General features: G+C 36.4%; 1 protein-coding gene across 1 annotated transcript in view; it reads left to right on the plus strand.

Annotated features, from left to right (window-relative positions):
* Nucleotides 1–13,130, plus strand: part of SUGT1 (SGT1 homolog, MIS12 kinetochore complex assembly cochaperone) — a 53,614-nt gene that overhangs the window by 10,448 nt on the left and 30,036 nt on the right. Inside the window, exons 8-10 of the mRNA XM_059902584.1 lie at nt 414–448; nt 2,098–2,194; nt 2,991–3,098. Coding sequence (XP_059758567.1) covers nt 414–448; nt 2,098–2,194; nt 2,991–3,098 — 240 coding nt within the window. The remainder of the gene's footprint in view (nt 1–413; nt 449–2,097; nt 2,195–2,990; nt 3,099–13,130) is intronic.

Below are 13,130 nucleotides of genomic sequence, written 5' to 3' on the forward strand. Positions count from 1 at the left end.
TTAAAAATGCTGAGTAACGGAGATCAGCTCGGTGCTTTGTGACCACCTAGAGTGGTGGGATAGGGAGGGTGGGAGGGAGGGAGATGCAAGAGGGAAGAGATATGGGGACATATGTAGATGTGTAACTGATTCAGTTTGTTATAAAGCAGAAACTAACACACCATTGTAAAGCTATTATACTCCAATAAAGAAGTTAAAAAAAAATTAAAAAAAAAACAACTGAGTATTCTAATTCCTGTGAAGATGAGTATTATTTAACAATTATGGATACCATGCTCTGTAGGAAGGTTTCGTGAAGTTATTCCATATCAAAGTAACTATAACACTGGGTAAATTAATAATACATGCATTTTTAATACGCAGTTAGTAAACTAACTTGTAAAAATCTTTCTCTTTCAACTTGCCAAAATCAGTCTGCATCCCAGAGGACTTATCAGTCAAAAATCAAGTAAGTGTTTCTTTTTCATAATGTGTGATAAATATGCCTAAAGGGAAAAAACCCTGTTGTTGAATAGTAAGCAAGTCCTTACCTGTGATTTAAGTATTTCTTAGTTTATAAAAGAAATCATATTAAAGCCTTGAAAAACTAATTGTAAGACTGTTAACTGATTTGAATTAGTGTTTATATTAAGGTTAAAATCAAATCACTTGCCAATTAAAACTTAACTTGATTACACATTATGTCACCTTTCCATGTATTAAAGAGAGCCTCTTCCATTTAAGTTATTGCTGTTACCTAGGTAAATAAGTTAGTAGACTTGATAGAATTGTAACTCTACCTGCCTTTTATATTTGGAGTAAATTTTTCATAGAATAATTCTGCATGAATTGAAAGTCACTTGCTGAGGGCAGCAGTTACAATCATGAATAAGTATTTAGCAAGTATTTGTGTTATTTTTAGTTGTTCATTAGCTGTGTGTACAACTTGTATTCTTAGTGTAACAGAAAGAAACACAAGGCATTAATCTCGAGCTTTGCATCCTGACTGAATTTCAAAGGAAAACTGTGAGACTTTTAAAGATCCAGTGCTTTTGACGTAAAATGGCTTGAAAATGTTAAAACAAAACAATTTATTCATGTTCTTTCTGGGGAGATACAGGATGACTCTCCAAGTACCTAGTAAACAAGGAACTTTAGTGACAGGAGCAGGGGTAGGGTATATAAACTTAATAATTGGAGTGTTTGGAGTATAAAATAATCCCACATTGATGTAATAAATATACCATGTATCAGGGTACTGTGCTTAGTCCTGGGAATGTGGTAGTGACAGGATAGATAAATAGCTCTGCTCTCATGGAGTTTATAATCCAGTCTAATTTGAAAGTGATGATATATTTTTAGAGCTTTCAGTGGGAAAGATACACATAATTAGAATCTCTAGGCACACTAATCTTCCCACATACTTTGAGATTGAAGGAAGGTACTGTGTCTAATATTGTGCCTGGCAGAATGAGTTAAATTATTTTAATTTTAGCTCATTTGCTTCTGTTCCCTGTGCTCAGGGCTGTTTGCCCCCAGCTTCAGTAAAGAGATCCTGGAATGCGAGGTCAGGTTGACCTGGGTCCAGTGTAACGCCTGCTACTAATGTGCCAATTGCCTCACCCTTCTGAGCTTACTTTTTTTTTTTCATTTGTAAAATAGGGATGGAAGTGTTTACTTCTTAGTATTAGGTTGAAATGAGAGGATAAAACTGTTGATGGTGTATTAGAATTGTTACCTCTTAGAATAAATTTTATCTTTGAAACTAGCTGTGCATGTGGCCGCATGCTGTGTGGTGTGGCCAAAAAAAACCAATTAGCTTAAGCACAACAGTATTAGAGATATGTTAGAACCTAGAAAATTATGTAAGTATTTAAATCCACTGGAGGGGTTTTGGACATCATCGACCTTACTTTTCTCTTCCGTTAGTACAGATCATATGAAATTAGTTACATAAAATTGTTTCTGTGAATCAACAGCTGCTTTGCTATTTTGTTCCTCAAGGTGGAGCTCTTGTTGTTCATCAGATTATATACAGTTTTTTATCTTGACAAAACAAGCAACAACTTTAAGAAAATTATAAGTTCTGTTTTAAGTTTCCTTTTTCTTTTTTAATAGGTATGACTGGTATCAAACAGAATCTCAAGTAATCATTACACTTATGATCAAGAATGTTCAGAAGAATGATGTAAATGTGGGATTTTCAGAAAAAGAGGTTATTATAGTCTTTGAATTATTTTTGGTTAAGGTTAAATACTTTTATTTGTAAATATAAATATATATTGCAGAATAATCTATAGCAGTCTATTAGATATATATCATTTCTTCCTGAGACAATGTGGAAAATGCTGATGAAAATCTGAAGCATTGCTTTTCCATTTGAATCATTTTAAGTTTTGAGACAAGAGTATGTATACTGTATGTTATAGCTAGGTGTGCATTGTTTTCTCTTTCTTTAGATTTGGAATTCAAAGCAGAATTTGGTTGACAAATATAAAAGACATTAGTAAGATATGTGCTTTGGTTACACATTTGTGTGGTATATACTTCATGAAAAAGATCCACTTATTGTGACTTTTATATCTTAGAATTTACTAACCATATTAAATGAGTATGACTTTCAGTAACTTGGTTTCTTAGCATTTAGTAGAAAACCTTGTGATAGATACTTAAGAGAGTTCATGGTAGAACTAGATGTTTTGCACATGAATATTTCTTTGTTACATACTGTATTATGTTGTTCTTGTGGATTGAGTTTCCTTGAGATTTAAATGTTTAGTATGTGTTATGAAACATACTCTGTTCTGCTATTTAATTATGTATATGAGAATTCATGCGAAGGATACCAGATTTTTAAAAGATTATTTTGAGATTCTTAAGTCTGATATTCCATAGAAAATTTTGAAAATAATCTGCAGCAGTACTGAAGTTCTGTAATTATAGTCAATTTAAGTACTTTACCCTTCTTTAAATAAATTTATAAAATGTGCTACTAATTTTGTGATCATTAGTTGTCCGCATTGGTGAAACTTCCTTCTGGAGAGGATTATAATTTGAAGCTGAGACTTCTTCATCCTATAATACCAGAACAGAGCACATTTAAAGTACTTTCAACAAAGGTAAGATAATTGAAAAGGGTTGTCAGTGGTAATCTGTGATTGTGAGCTTATAGATCCTTCCAGCCACATATCTTTAAATTAAATATGAACAATAATTTTTGAATAGCAGTTTTTCCACCTTCCCAAATTCTAGGAAAATGGATTGTAAAAATCTAACCTCAAAAGTGTTTGTATGCTTATTAAGATAGGTATAATACTTCTCAATAAAGAGGTTTTCACAAAAGATACGGTGATCAGCATTTTTTTAAGATTTGATACTGACAGTGTCTCATGTCTTGAACTTGTCAATTTGGTCTGTTGTGATATACAAATACTTCTCTCACATTTTCTTACGCAGTTAAAAATACAGACTACTATAAAGATGAATCTGCTTTCTTGTTTTTTAGTTAAGCTGACTTTTAGGTTACTTTGTTATGAAGGATTAATGAATAATTTAAATTGCAGTTTGAGTAACCATAATTTTTAGATTCCTTTATATTTTCAAAAAGAAGTAAGAATATGCAATAGAATTAAAATTCATGGAATATATCAGCTACCAGTCAAAAGATGTAGTACGAGTAGGTAGAAGTATAATTTAGCAGGAAAAATACTAAACTGAAAATCAAAAAATCTGACTGGTTCTTTGCTTGCCCTGTTAATTTAGAGTAGTCACACATAGGGCAAGATTTTCAGCATCTATAAAAATAGAGGGATATGCACTGTGAACTCTGAAATCCTTTCATCTGTAAGATTGTATGAAGATATATGATGAGTTAATGAGAAAGAATGATATAAATTCCATTACTGCACCTTTTTTATGCGTATGTCCTGCAACACAGTGTGTTATTTAACTTTTGAGTTTAGTTGTGTGAATTTTCCTATCATAGAATAGAGTCAGGGTTGGCCTGTGTCATGAAGAATGGTAACTGGGCCTGCAGGAAGAAGGGGACACCTGGAGAGGGTTGGAGGAGGAAGCAAAGAAGTAAAGAAGCAGTAGTTTTTGCATCTAGTTAAAAATGATGTGCTCACTTATCTATTTGAAATGTACAAAGTACAAAGCTGTTTACTTAAGAGGCAGAGATAGGAAACAGTTGCTTGGACAATAGAAAGTGAGAAAAAGGGTGACATATTGTGAAGATTTTCGTCTTACTGGCCCCATCCACATTGGGTAGAATTTAATAAGATAATATTGGGTACAATAAGCGCAAAACTGTAACTAGATTTGAGAGGGAGATAGGTCAGAAAATTAGGAGTTTGGCATTTTTGTACATCTTTCTATTGAGAGGTTGTTAATGCATGTTTTTTTTTTTGAAGTAATTTAAATGTAAATTGATTTGTGTGATAGATGGCAAATAACTTAAAAACCTGTGTTACTGAGCCACCTTGTATAATGGAATAGTGTGGTTGGTGAATACACAGGTATGTGTGGCTACAATCGAGGATTTAACTAAGCAGTGTCCGTCTTACTCTTTATTCTCCTTTGAATCTTGTGAGTGCTTATTGATTCTAACCATTCCCCAGCCCCTCTTTCTGTGTTCCCAGTTTGCCTTTTTTGCCCCTTGCTCCTTTCTTTAAATGCTACGTTACTACTTTCCTTTCCTGTATAGTAGTTTGTTTATATGTACACATTTATTTCCCTTACTCTTAGTAAGTCTTCTGAAGATACGAAGGTGTCATATTTGTGTCTCTGTATGTGCTTCAGGTAGGGTTACCAGATACAGTATAGGATGCCCAGTTAACTTTTTATTTTTTTGAATTTTATTTATTTATTATTTATACAGCAGGTTCTTACTATCTATTTTATACACAGCACTGTGCACATGTCAATCCCAATCTCCCAATTCATCCCACCACCACCACCCCCACCCCCACCACCCCGCCCCTGCTTTCCCCGCTTGGTGTCCATATGTTTGTTCTCTACATCTGTGTCTCAATTTCTGCCTTGCAAACCGGTTCATCTGTACCATTTTTCTAGATTCCACACATATGCGTTAACATACAATATTTGTTTTCCTCTTTCTGACTTACTTCACTCTGTATGACAGGCTCTAGGTCCATCCACGTCTCTACAAATGACCCAATTTTGTTCCTTTTTATGGCTAGTATTCCATCGTATATATGTACCACATCTTTATCCATTCTTCTGCCGGTGGGCATTTAGGTTGCTTCCATGACCTGGCTATTGTAAATAGTGCTGCAGTGAACATTGGGGTGCATGTGTCTTCTTTTTCGACATACCACAGTTTATTTATTTATTTATTTTAAAATTTATTTATTTTTTAACATCTTTATGGGAGTATGATTGCTTTACAATGTTGTGTTAGTTTCTGTTGTATAACAAAGTGAATCAGCTATACGTATACGTATATCCCCATATCCCCTTCCTCTTGCATCTCCCTCCCACCCTCCCTATCCCACCCCTCTAGGTGGTCACAAAGCACCGAGCTGATCTCCCTGTGCTATGAGGCTGCTTCCCACTAGCTGTTTTACATTTGATAGTGTATATATGTCAATGCCATGCTCTTACTTCATCCCAGCTTACCCTTCCCCCTCCCCGTGTCCTCAAGTTCATTCTCTATGTCTGTGTCTTTATTTCTGTCCCGCCCCTAGGTTCTTCAGAACCATTTTTTTTTTTTAGATTCCATATATATGTGTTAGCATACGGTATTTGTTTTTCTTTTTCTGACTTCACTGCGTATGACAGACTCTCGGTCCATCCACCTCACTACAAATAACTCAATTTTGTTTCTTTTAATGGCTGAGTAATATTCCATTGTATCTATGTGCCACATCTTTTTTATCCATCTGTTGATGGACACTTAGGTTGCTTCCATGTCCTGGCTATTGTAAATAGTGCTGCAGTGAACATTGTGGTACACGTCTCTTTTTGAATTATGGTTTTCTCAGGGTATATGCCCAGTAGTGGGATTGCTGGGTCATATGGTAGTTCTGTTTTTAGTTTTTTAAGGAACCTCCATACTGTTCTCCATAGTAGCTGTATCAATTTACATTCCCACCAGCAGTGCAAGAGGGTTCCCTTTTCTCCACACCCTCTCCAGCATTTGTTGTTTGTAGGTTTTCTGATGATGCCCATTCTGACCAGTGTGAGGTGATACTTCATTGTAGTTTTGATTTGCATTTCTCTGTTAATTAGTGATGTTGAGCATCTTTTCATGTGCCTCTGTATGTCTGTATGTTTTCTTTGGAGAAATGTCCGTTTAGGTCTTCTGCACTTTTTTTTTAATATATAAATTTAATTACATTATTTATTTATTTTTGGCTGCATTGGGTCTTTGTTGCTGCGTGCAGGCTTTTTCTGGTTGTGGCGAGCGGGGGCTACTTTTCGTTGCGCTGCACGTGCTTCTCGTTGTGGTGGCTTCTCTTGTCGCGGAGCACGGGCTCTAGGTGCGCAGGCTTCGGTAGTTGTGTGGCACGTAGGCTTAGTTGCGCCGTGGCATGTGGGATCTTCCCGGATCAGGGCTCGAACCCACGTCCCCTGCATTGGCAGGTGGATTCTTAACCACTGCACCAGCAGGGAAGCCCTTCTGCCCATTTTTTTAGTGGGTTTGTTTTTTTAATATTGAGCTGCATGAGCTGTTTATATACTGTAGAGATTAATCATTTGTCCGTTGATTCGTTTGCAAATATTTTCTCTCATCCTGAGGGTTGTCTCTTCGTTTTGTTTATGGTTTCCTTTGCTGTGCAAAAGCTTTGTAGTTTCGTTAGGTCCCATTTGTTTATTTTTGTTTTTATTACCATTACTCTAGGATGTGGGTCAAAAAAGATCTTGCTGTGATTTATGTCAAAGTGTTTTTCCTATGTTTTCCTCTAAGAGTTTTATAGTGTCTGGTCTTACATTTAGGTCTTTAATCCATTTTGAGTTTATTTTTGTGTATGGTGTTAGGGAATGTTCTAATTTCATTCTTTTACATGTAGCTGTCCAGTTTTCCCAGCACCACTTATTGAAGAGACTGTCTTTTCTCCATTGTATATCCTTGCCTCCTTTGTCGTAGATTAGTTGACCACAGGTGTGTGGGTTTATCTGTGGGCTTTCTGTCCTGTTCCATTGATCTATATTTCTGTTTTTGTGCCAGTACCATATTGTCTTAATTACTGTAGCTTTGTAGTATAGTCTGAAGTCAAGAAGCCTGATTACTCCAGCTCTGTTTTTTTCCATCAAGACTGCTTTGGCTATTCGGGGTCTTTTGTGTCTCCATACAAATTTTAAGATTTTTTACTCTAGTTCTGTAAAAAATGCCATTGGTAATTTGATAGAGATTGCATTGAATCTGTAGATTGCTTTGGGTAGTATAGTCATTTTCACAATATTGATTCTTCCAATCCAAGAACATGGTATATCTCTCCATCTGTTTTTGTCGTGTTTGATTTCTTTCATCAGTGTCTTATAGTTTTCTAAGTACGGTCTTTTACCTCCTTAGGTAGGTTTATTCCTAGGTATTTTATTCTTTTTTGTTGCAATGGTGAATGGGATTGTTTCCTTAATTTCTCTTTCTGATCTTTCGTTGTTAGTGTATAGGAATGCAAGAGATTTCTGTGCATTAATTTTGTATCCTGCAGCTTTACCAAATTCATTGATTAGCTCTAGTAGTTTTCTGGTGGCATCTTTAGGATTCTCTATGTATAGTATCGTGTAATTTGCAAACAGTGACAGTTTTACTTTTTCTTTTCCAATTTGTATTCCTTTTATTTATTTTTCTTCTCTGATTGCCATGGCTAGGACTTCCAAAACTATGTTGAATAATAGTGGCAAGAGGGGACATCCTTGTCTTGTTCCTGATCTTAGAGGAAATGCTTTCAGTTTTTCACCATTGAGAATGATGTTTGCTGTGTGTTTGTCATACATGGCCTTTATTATGTTGAGGTAAGTTCCCTCTATGCCCACTTTCTGGAGAGTTTTTATCATAAATGGGTGTTGAATTTTGTCAAAAGCTTTTTCTGCATTTATTGAGATGATCGTCTGGTTTTCATTCTTCAGTTTGTTAATATGGTGTATTAATTTGCCTATACTGAATAATCCTTGCATCCGTGGGATAAGTCCCACTTGATCATGGTGTATGATCCTTTTAATGTGTTGTTAGGTTCTGTTTGCTAGTATTTTGTTGAGGATTTTTGCTTCTGTATTCATCAGTGATATTGGTCTGTAATTTTCTTTTTTTGTAGTATCTTTGTCTGGTTTTGGTATCAGGGTGATGGTGGCCTCAAAGAATGAGTTTGGGAGTGATCCTTCCTCTGCAACTTTTTGGAAGAGTTTGAGAAGGATGGGTATTAGCTCTTCTCTAAATGTTTGATAGAATTCACCTGTGAAACCGTCTGGTCCTGGACTTATGTTTATTGGAAGATTTTTAATCACAGTTTCAATTTCATTACTTGTGATTGGTCTGTTCATATTTTCTATTTCTTCCTGGTTCAGTCTTAGAAAGTTATACCTTTCTAAGAATTTGTCCATTTCTTCCAGTTTGTCCATTTTATTGGCCTAGAGTTGCTTGTAGTAGTCTCCTATGATGCTTTGTGTTTCTGTGGTGGCCATTGTAACTTCTTTTTCATTTCTAATTTTTATTGATTTGAGTCTTCTCCCTCTTTTTCTTGATGAATCTGGCTAAAGATTTCTCAATTTTGTTTATCTCCTCAAAGAACCAACTTTTAGTTTTATTGATCTTTGCTATTGTTTTCTTTGTTTCTATTTCATTTATTTCTGCTCTGATCTTTATGATTTTTTGCTTCTACTAACTTTGGGTTTTGTTTGTTCTTCTTTCTCTAGTTCCTTTAGGTGTAAGTTTAGATTGTTTATTTGAGATTTTTCTTGTTTCTGGAGGTAGGATTGTATTGCTATATACTTCCCTCTTAGAACTGCTTTTGCTGCATCCCATAGGTTTTGGATTGTCTTGTTTTCACTGTCATTTGTCTGTAGGTATTTTTTGATTTCCTCAGTGATCTCTTGGTTATTTAGTAACGTATTGTTTAGCCTCCATGTGTTTGTGTTTTTTACCTTTTTTTCTTTGTAATTGATTTCTAATCTCATAGCGTTGTGGTCAGAAAAGATGCTTGATATGATTTCAGTTGTCTTAAATTTACCGAGGCTTGATTTGTGACCCAGGATGTGGTCTATCCTGGAGAATGTTCCCTGCGCACTTGAGAAGAAAGTGTAATCTGCTGTTCTCGGATAGAATGTCCTATAAACATCAATTAAATCTGTCTGGTCTATTGTGTCACTTAAAGCTTGTGTTTCCTTATTAATTTTCTGTCTGGATTTTCTGTCCATTGGTGTAAGTGAGGTGTTAAGTTCCCCCACTATTATTGTGTTACTGTCAGTTTTCTCTTTTATAGCTGTTAGCATTTGCCTTATGTATTGAGGTGCTCCTTTGTTGGGTACATATATATTTATAATTGTTATATCTTCTTTTTGGATTAATCCTTTAATCATTAGGTAGTGGCCTTTCTTGTCTCTTGTAACATTCTTTATTTTAAAGTCTATTTTATCTGATATGAGTATTGCTACTCCAGCTTTCTTTTGATTTCCATTTGCATGGAATATCTTTTTCCATCCTCTCACTTGCAGTCTGTATGTGTCCCTAGGTCTGAAGTGGGTCTCTTGTAGACAGCATATATGTGGGTCTTGTGTTTGTATCCTTTCAGCAAGCCTGTGTCTTTTGGTTGGAGCATTTAATCCATTCATGTTTAAGGTAATTATCGATATATATGTTCCTGTTACCATGTTTTTAATTGTTTTGAGCTTTTTTTTGTAGGTTCTTTTCTTCTGTTGTGTTTCCCATTTAGAGAAGTTCCTTTAGCATTTGTTGTAGAGCTGGTTTGGTGGTGCTGGATTCTCTTAGCTTCTCCTTGTCTGTAAAGCTTTTGATTGTCTGAATGAGATCCTTGCCGGGTAGAGTAATCTTGGTTGTAGGTTCTTCCTTTTCATCACTTTAAATATATTGTTCCACTCCCTTCTGGCTTGTAGATTTTCTGCTGAGAAATCAGGTGTTAACTTTATGGGAGCTCCCTTGTATGTTATTTGTCGTTTTTCCCTTGTTGCTTTTAATAATTTTTCTTTGTCTTTAATTTTTGTCATTTCGACTACTATATGTCTTGACCTTTTTCTCCTTGGGTTTATCCTGCCTGGGACTCTCTGAGATTCCTGGACTTGGGTGGCTATTTCCTTTCCTATGTTAGGGAGTTTTCAACTGTAGTCTCTTCAAATATTTTCCTGGGTCTTTTGTCTCTCTCTTCTCCTTCTGAGACCCCTATAATGTGGATTTTGGTGCATTTAATGTTGTCCCAGAGGTCTCTTAGGCTGTCTTCATTTCTTTTCATTCCTTTTTCTTTATTCTGTTCAGCAGCAGTGAATTCCATCATTCTGTCTTCCAGGTCACTTATCCGTTATTCTGCTATTGGTTCCTTCTAGTGTATTTTTCATTTCAGTTATTGTATTGTTCGTCTCTGTTTGTGTGTTCTTTAATTCTTCTAGGTGTTTGTTCTTTAACTCTTTGGGGTCTTTGTTAAACATTTCTTTCATCTTCTCCATCTTTGCCTCCATTCTTTTTCCGAGGTCCTGTATCATCTTCACTATCGTTATTCTGAATTCTTTTTCTGGAAGGTTGCCTATCTCCATTTCATTTAGTAGTTTTTCTGGGGTTTTATTTTGTTCCTTCATCTGGTGCATAGTCCTCTGCCCTTTTATTTTGTCTCTCTTTCTGTGAATATGGTTTTCATTCCACAGGCTGCAGGATTGTAGTTCTTTTTGCTTCTGCTGTCTGCCCTGTGGTGGATGAGGCTATCTCAGAGGCTTGTGCAAGCTTCCTGATGGGAGGGACTGGTGGTGGGTAGAGCTGGGTGTTACTTTGGTGGGCAGAGCTCAGTAAAACTTTAATCCGCTTGTCTGCTGATCGGTGATGCTGGGTTCCTCCCTGTTGGTTGTTTGACCTGAGGTGACCCAGCACTGGAGCCTACCTGGCTCTTTGGTGGGGCTAATGGCAGACTCCAGGAGGGTTCACCAAGGGGTACTTCCCAGAACTTCTGCTGCCAGTGTCCTTGTCTGCATGGTGAGTCACATCTGCCCCCTGCCTCTGCCGGAGACCCTCCAATACTAGCAGGTAGGTCTGGTTCAGTCTCCTATGGGGTCACTGCTCCTTCCCCCTGGGTCCTGGTGGGCACACTACTTTGTGTGCGCCCTCCAAGAGTGGAGTCTGTGTTTCCCCCAGTCCTGTCAGAGTCCTGCAATCAAATCCCGGTAGCCTTCAAAGTGTGATTCTCTAGGAATTCCTCCTCCCATTGCTGGACCCCCAGGTTGGGACGCCTGGCATGGGTCTCAGAACCTTCACTCCAGTGGGTGGACTTCTGTGGTATAAGTGTTCTCCAGTTTGTGAGTCACCCACCCAGTGGTTATGGAATTTGATTTTATTATGATTGTGCCCCTCCTACCGTCTCATTGCATCTTCTCCTTTGTCTTTGGTTGTGGGGTGTCTTTTTTGGTGAGTTCCAGTGTCTTCCTGTCGATGATTGTTCAGCAGTTAGTTGTGATTACGGTGCTCTCGCAAGAGGAATTCGCAAGACACAATTCTTGTCTTTTTTTTTTCTTTTCCTTTGTGCTTCCTCTAGTTTCACTTGTTCACAGGGTGCTTCATGCAGAGGCCTCACACCCAGCACTTCACATCAGTGACTAGTGAGAAATGGCTGATCTGACACCTCAGCTTGGCAGACTGGCAAACTGAATAATTTTTAAATATAAGTATGTTTCATTTGCTAAATTTGGCAACTCTAGCCCTATGCACTGTTTGTAGTGAGTCGGTGGTCAGCAGTTGTTCAGAGAATGAATTTATATTGGATTCTGATGTTGGCCTTATGAAGTTGGCAGGGTGTAGTAAGTATTTTCCTTCTTAGTTTTACAGGTTAAAAGAAATTGAGGTTCATGGACTTAAAATGCCTTCCCCAAGTTCACAAGTTACTAAATTGTTCAGTGTGACCCAGGAAAAATACTTATACTTCTGTAAAGCAGTTGCTTCTTTTCATAGGTTTTTCTAAGTCTGGACTAAAGAATTTTTATTTGTAGAATATATTCTGGAGGATGATTATTTTTATTGTCTTAACCCAAAGTAATATATATTACTTTGTTAAACTACCAGTTTTTAAGCTGTGTTTTATGGGAAACAAATGGAAAGAATTGTACTTAATTATATCTTAATGGAAATGATGAAATTTTTGAATCTTTTTTATACAGCAGAGGGAGACAATGTTAAAATACTGAAAATCTTTCTCTGGGTTACTGAGTCTTATTTAGTGATGACACTAAAAGGGAAAAATAGTAATTTGCTTTTCATACGTTTGCAGGTGTCTTGAATCATTTCTGTGGTTGGAGAAAAGGGTGCATTTTGCTTGGGAAAATATGCCTGAAATTAGAGAGTCTGTAAAATCTGTGGTTTAAAAGGGCTATTTCTTTGCCTTTTGAGAATCCTGTTTTCTTTCTCACCTTCAAATAAATATGCATGTTGTATATTTATGTATAACCATTGGTTAAGTGTTACTAATTCAAACAAAATATAATTTACAATGAAAAGAGGAAGAGGTAGTATCCTTAAGATACTGAAATAGCATTTCTTAACTAATTTTTTTTTGGGGGGGTGGGGGCCACACTGCTCAGCTTGCAGGATCTTAATTCCCTGACCAGGGATTGAACCTGGGCCCTGGCAGTGAAAGCGCTGAGTCCTAACCACTGGACTGCCGGGGAATTCCCTTAATTAAATGTTTTACAGTGTAATATGTAATATGTTTTTCTTAGTCAGAATTCATATTTTTTTAGTACCTTTGATAGTTATTTCTATGTTGTACTGAATACCAGCTTACATATCTGCCTATTAATCCATTTTTTTATTAAACTGTAATGGTTCTTTTATTTCATTTTGTTAATATCATGAGAATATTCTCTTATCACAATCACAGGATTATAACTTCAGTAACAGCTATGCTGTGAAATATTCATTTTAAAGATTACTATTCACTCCCTGTAAGAAAAAATTAGTATTCTCAGAATCCTTTGGAGTA

This window comes from Balaenoptera ricei, chromosome 18, assembly GCF_028023285.1.
Source record: "Balaenoptera ricei isolate mBalRic1 chromosome 18, mBalRic1.hap2, whole genome shotgun sequence".
Classification (NCBI taxonomy): domain Eukaryota; kingdom Metazoa; phylum Chordata; class Mammalia; order Artiodactyla; family Balaenopteridae; genus Balaenoptera; species Balaenoptera ricei.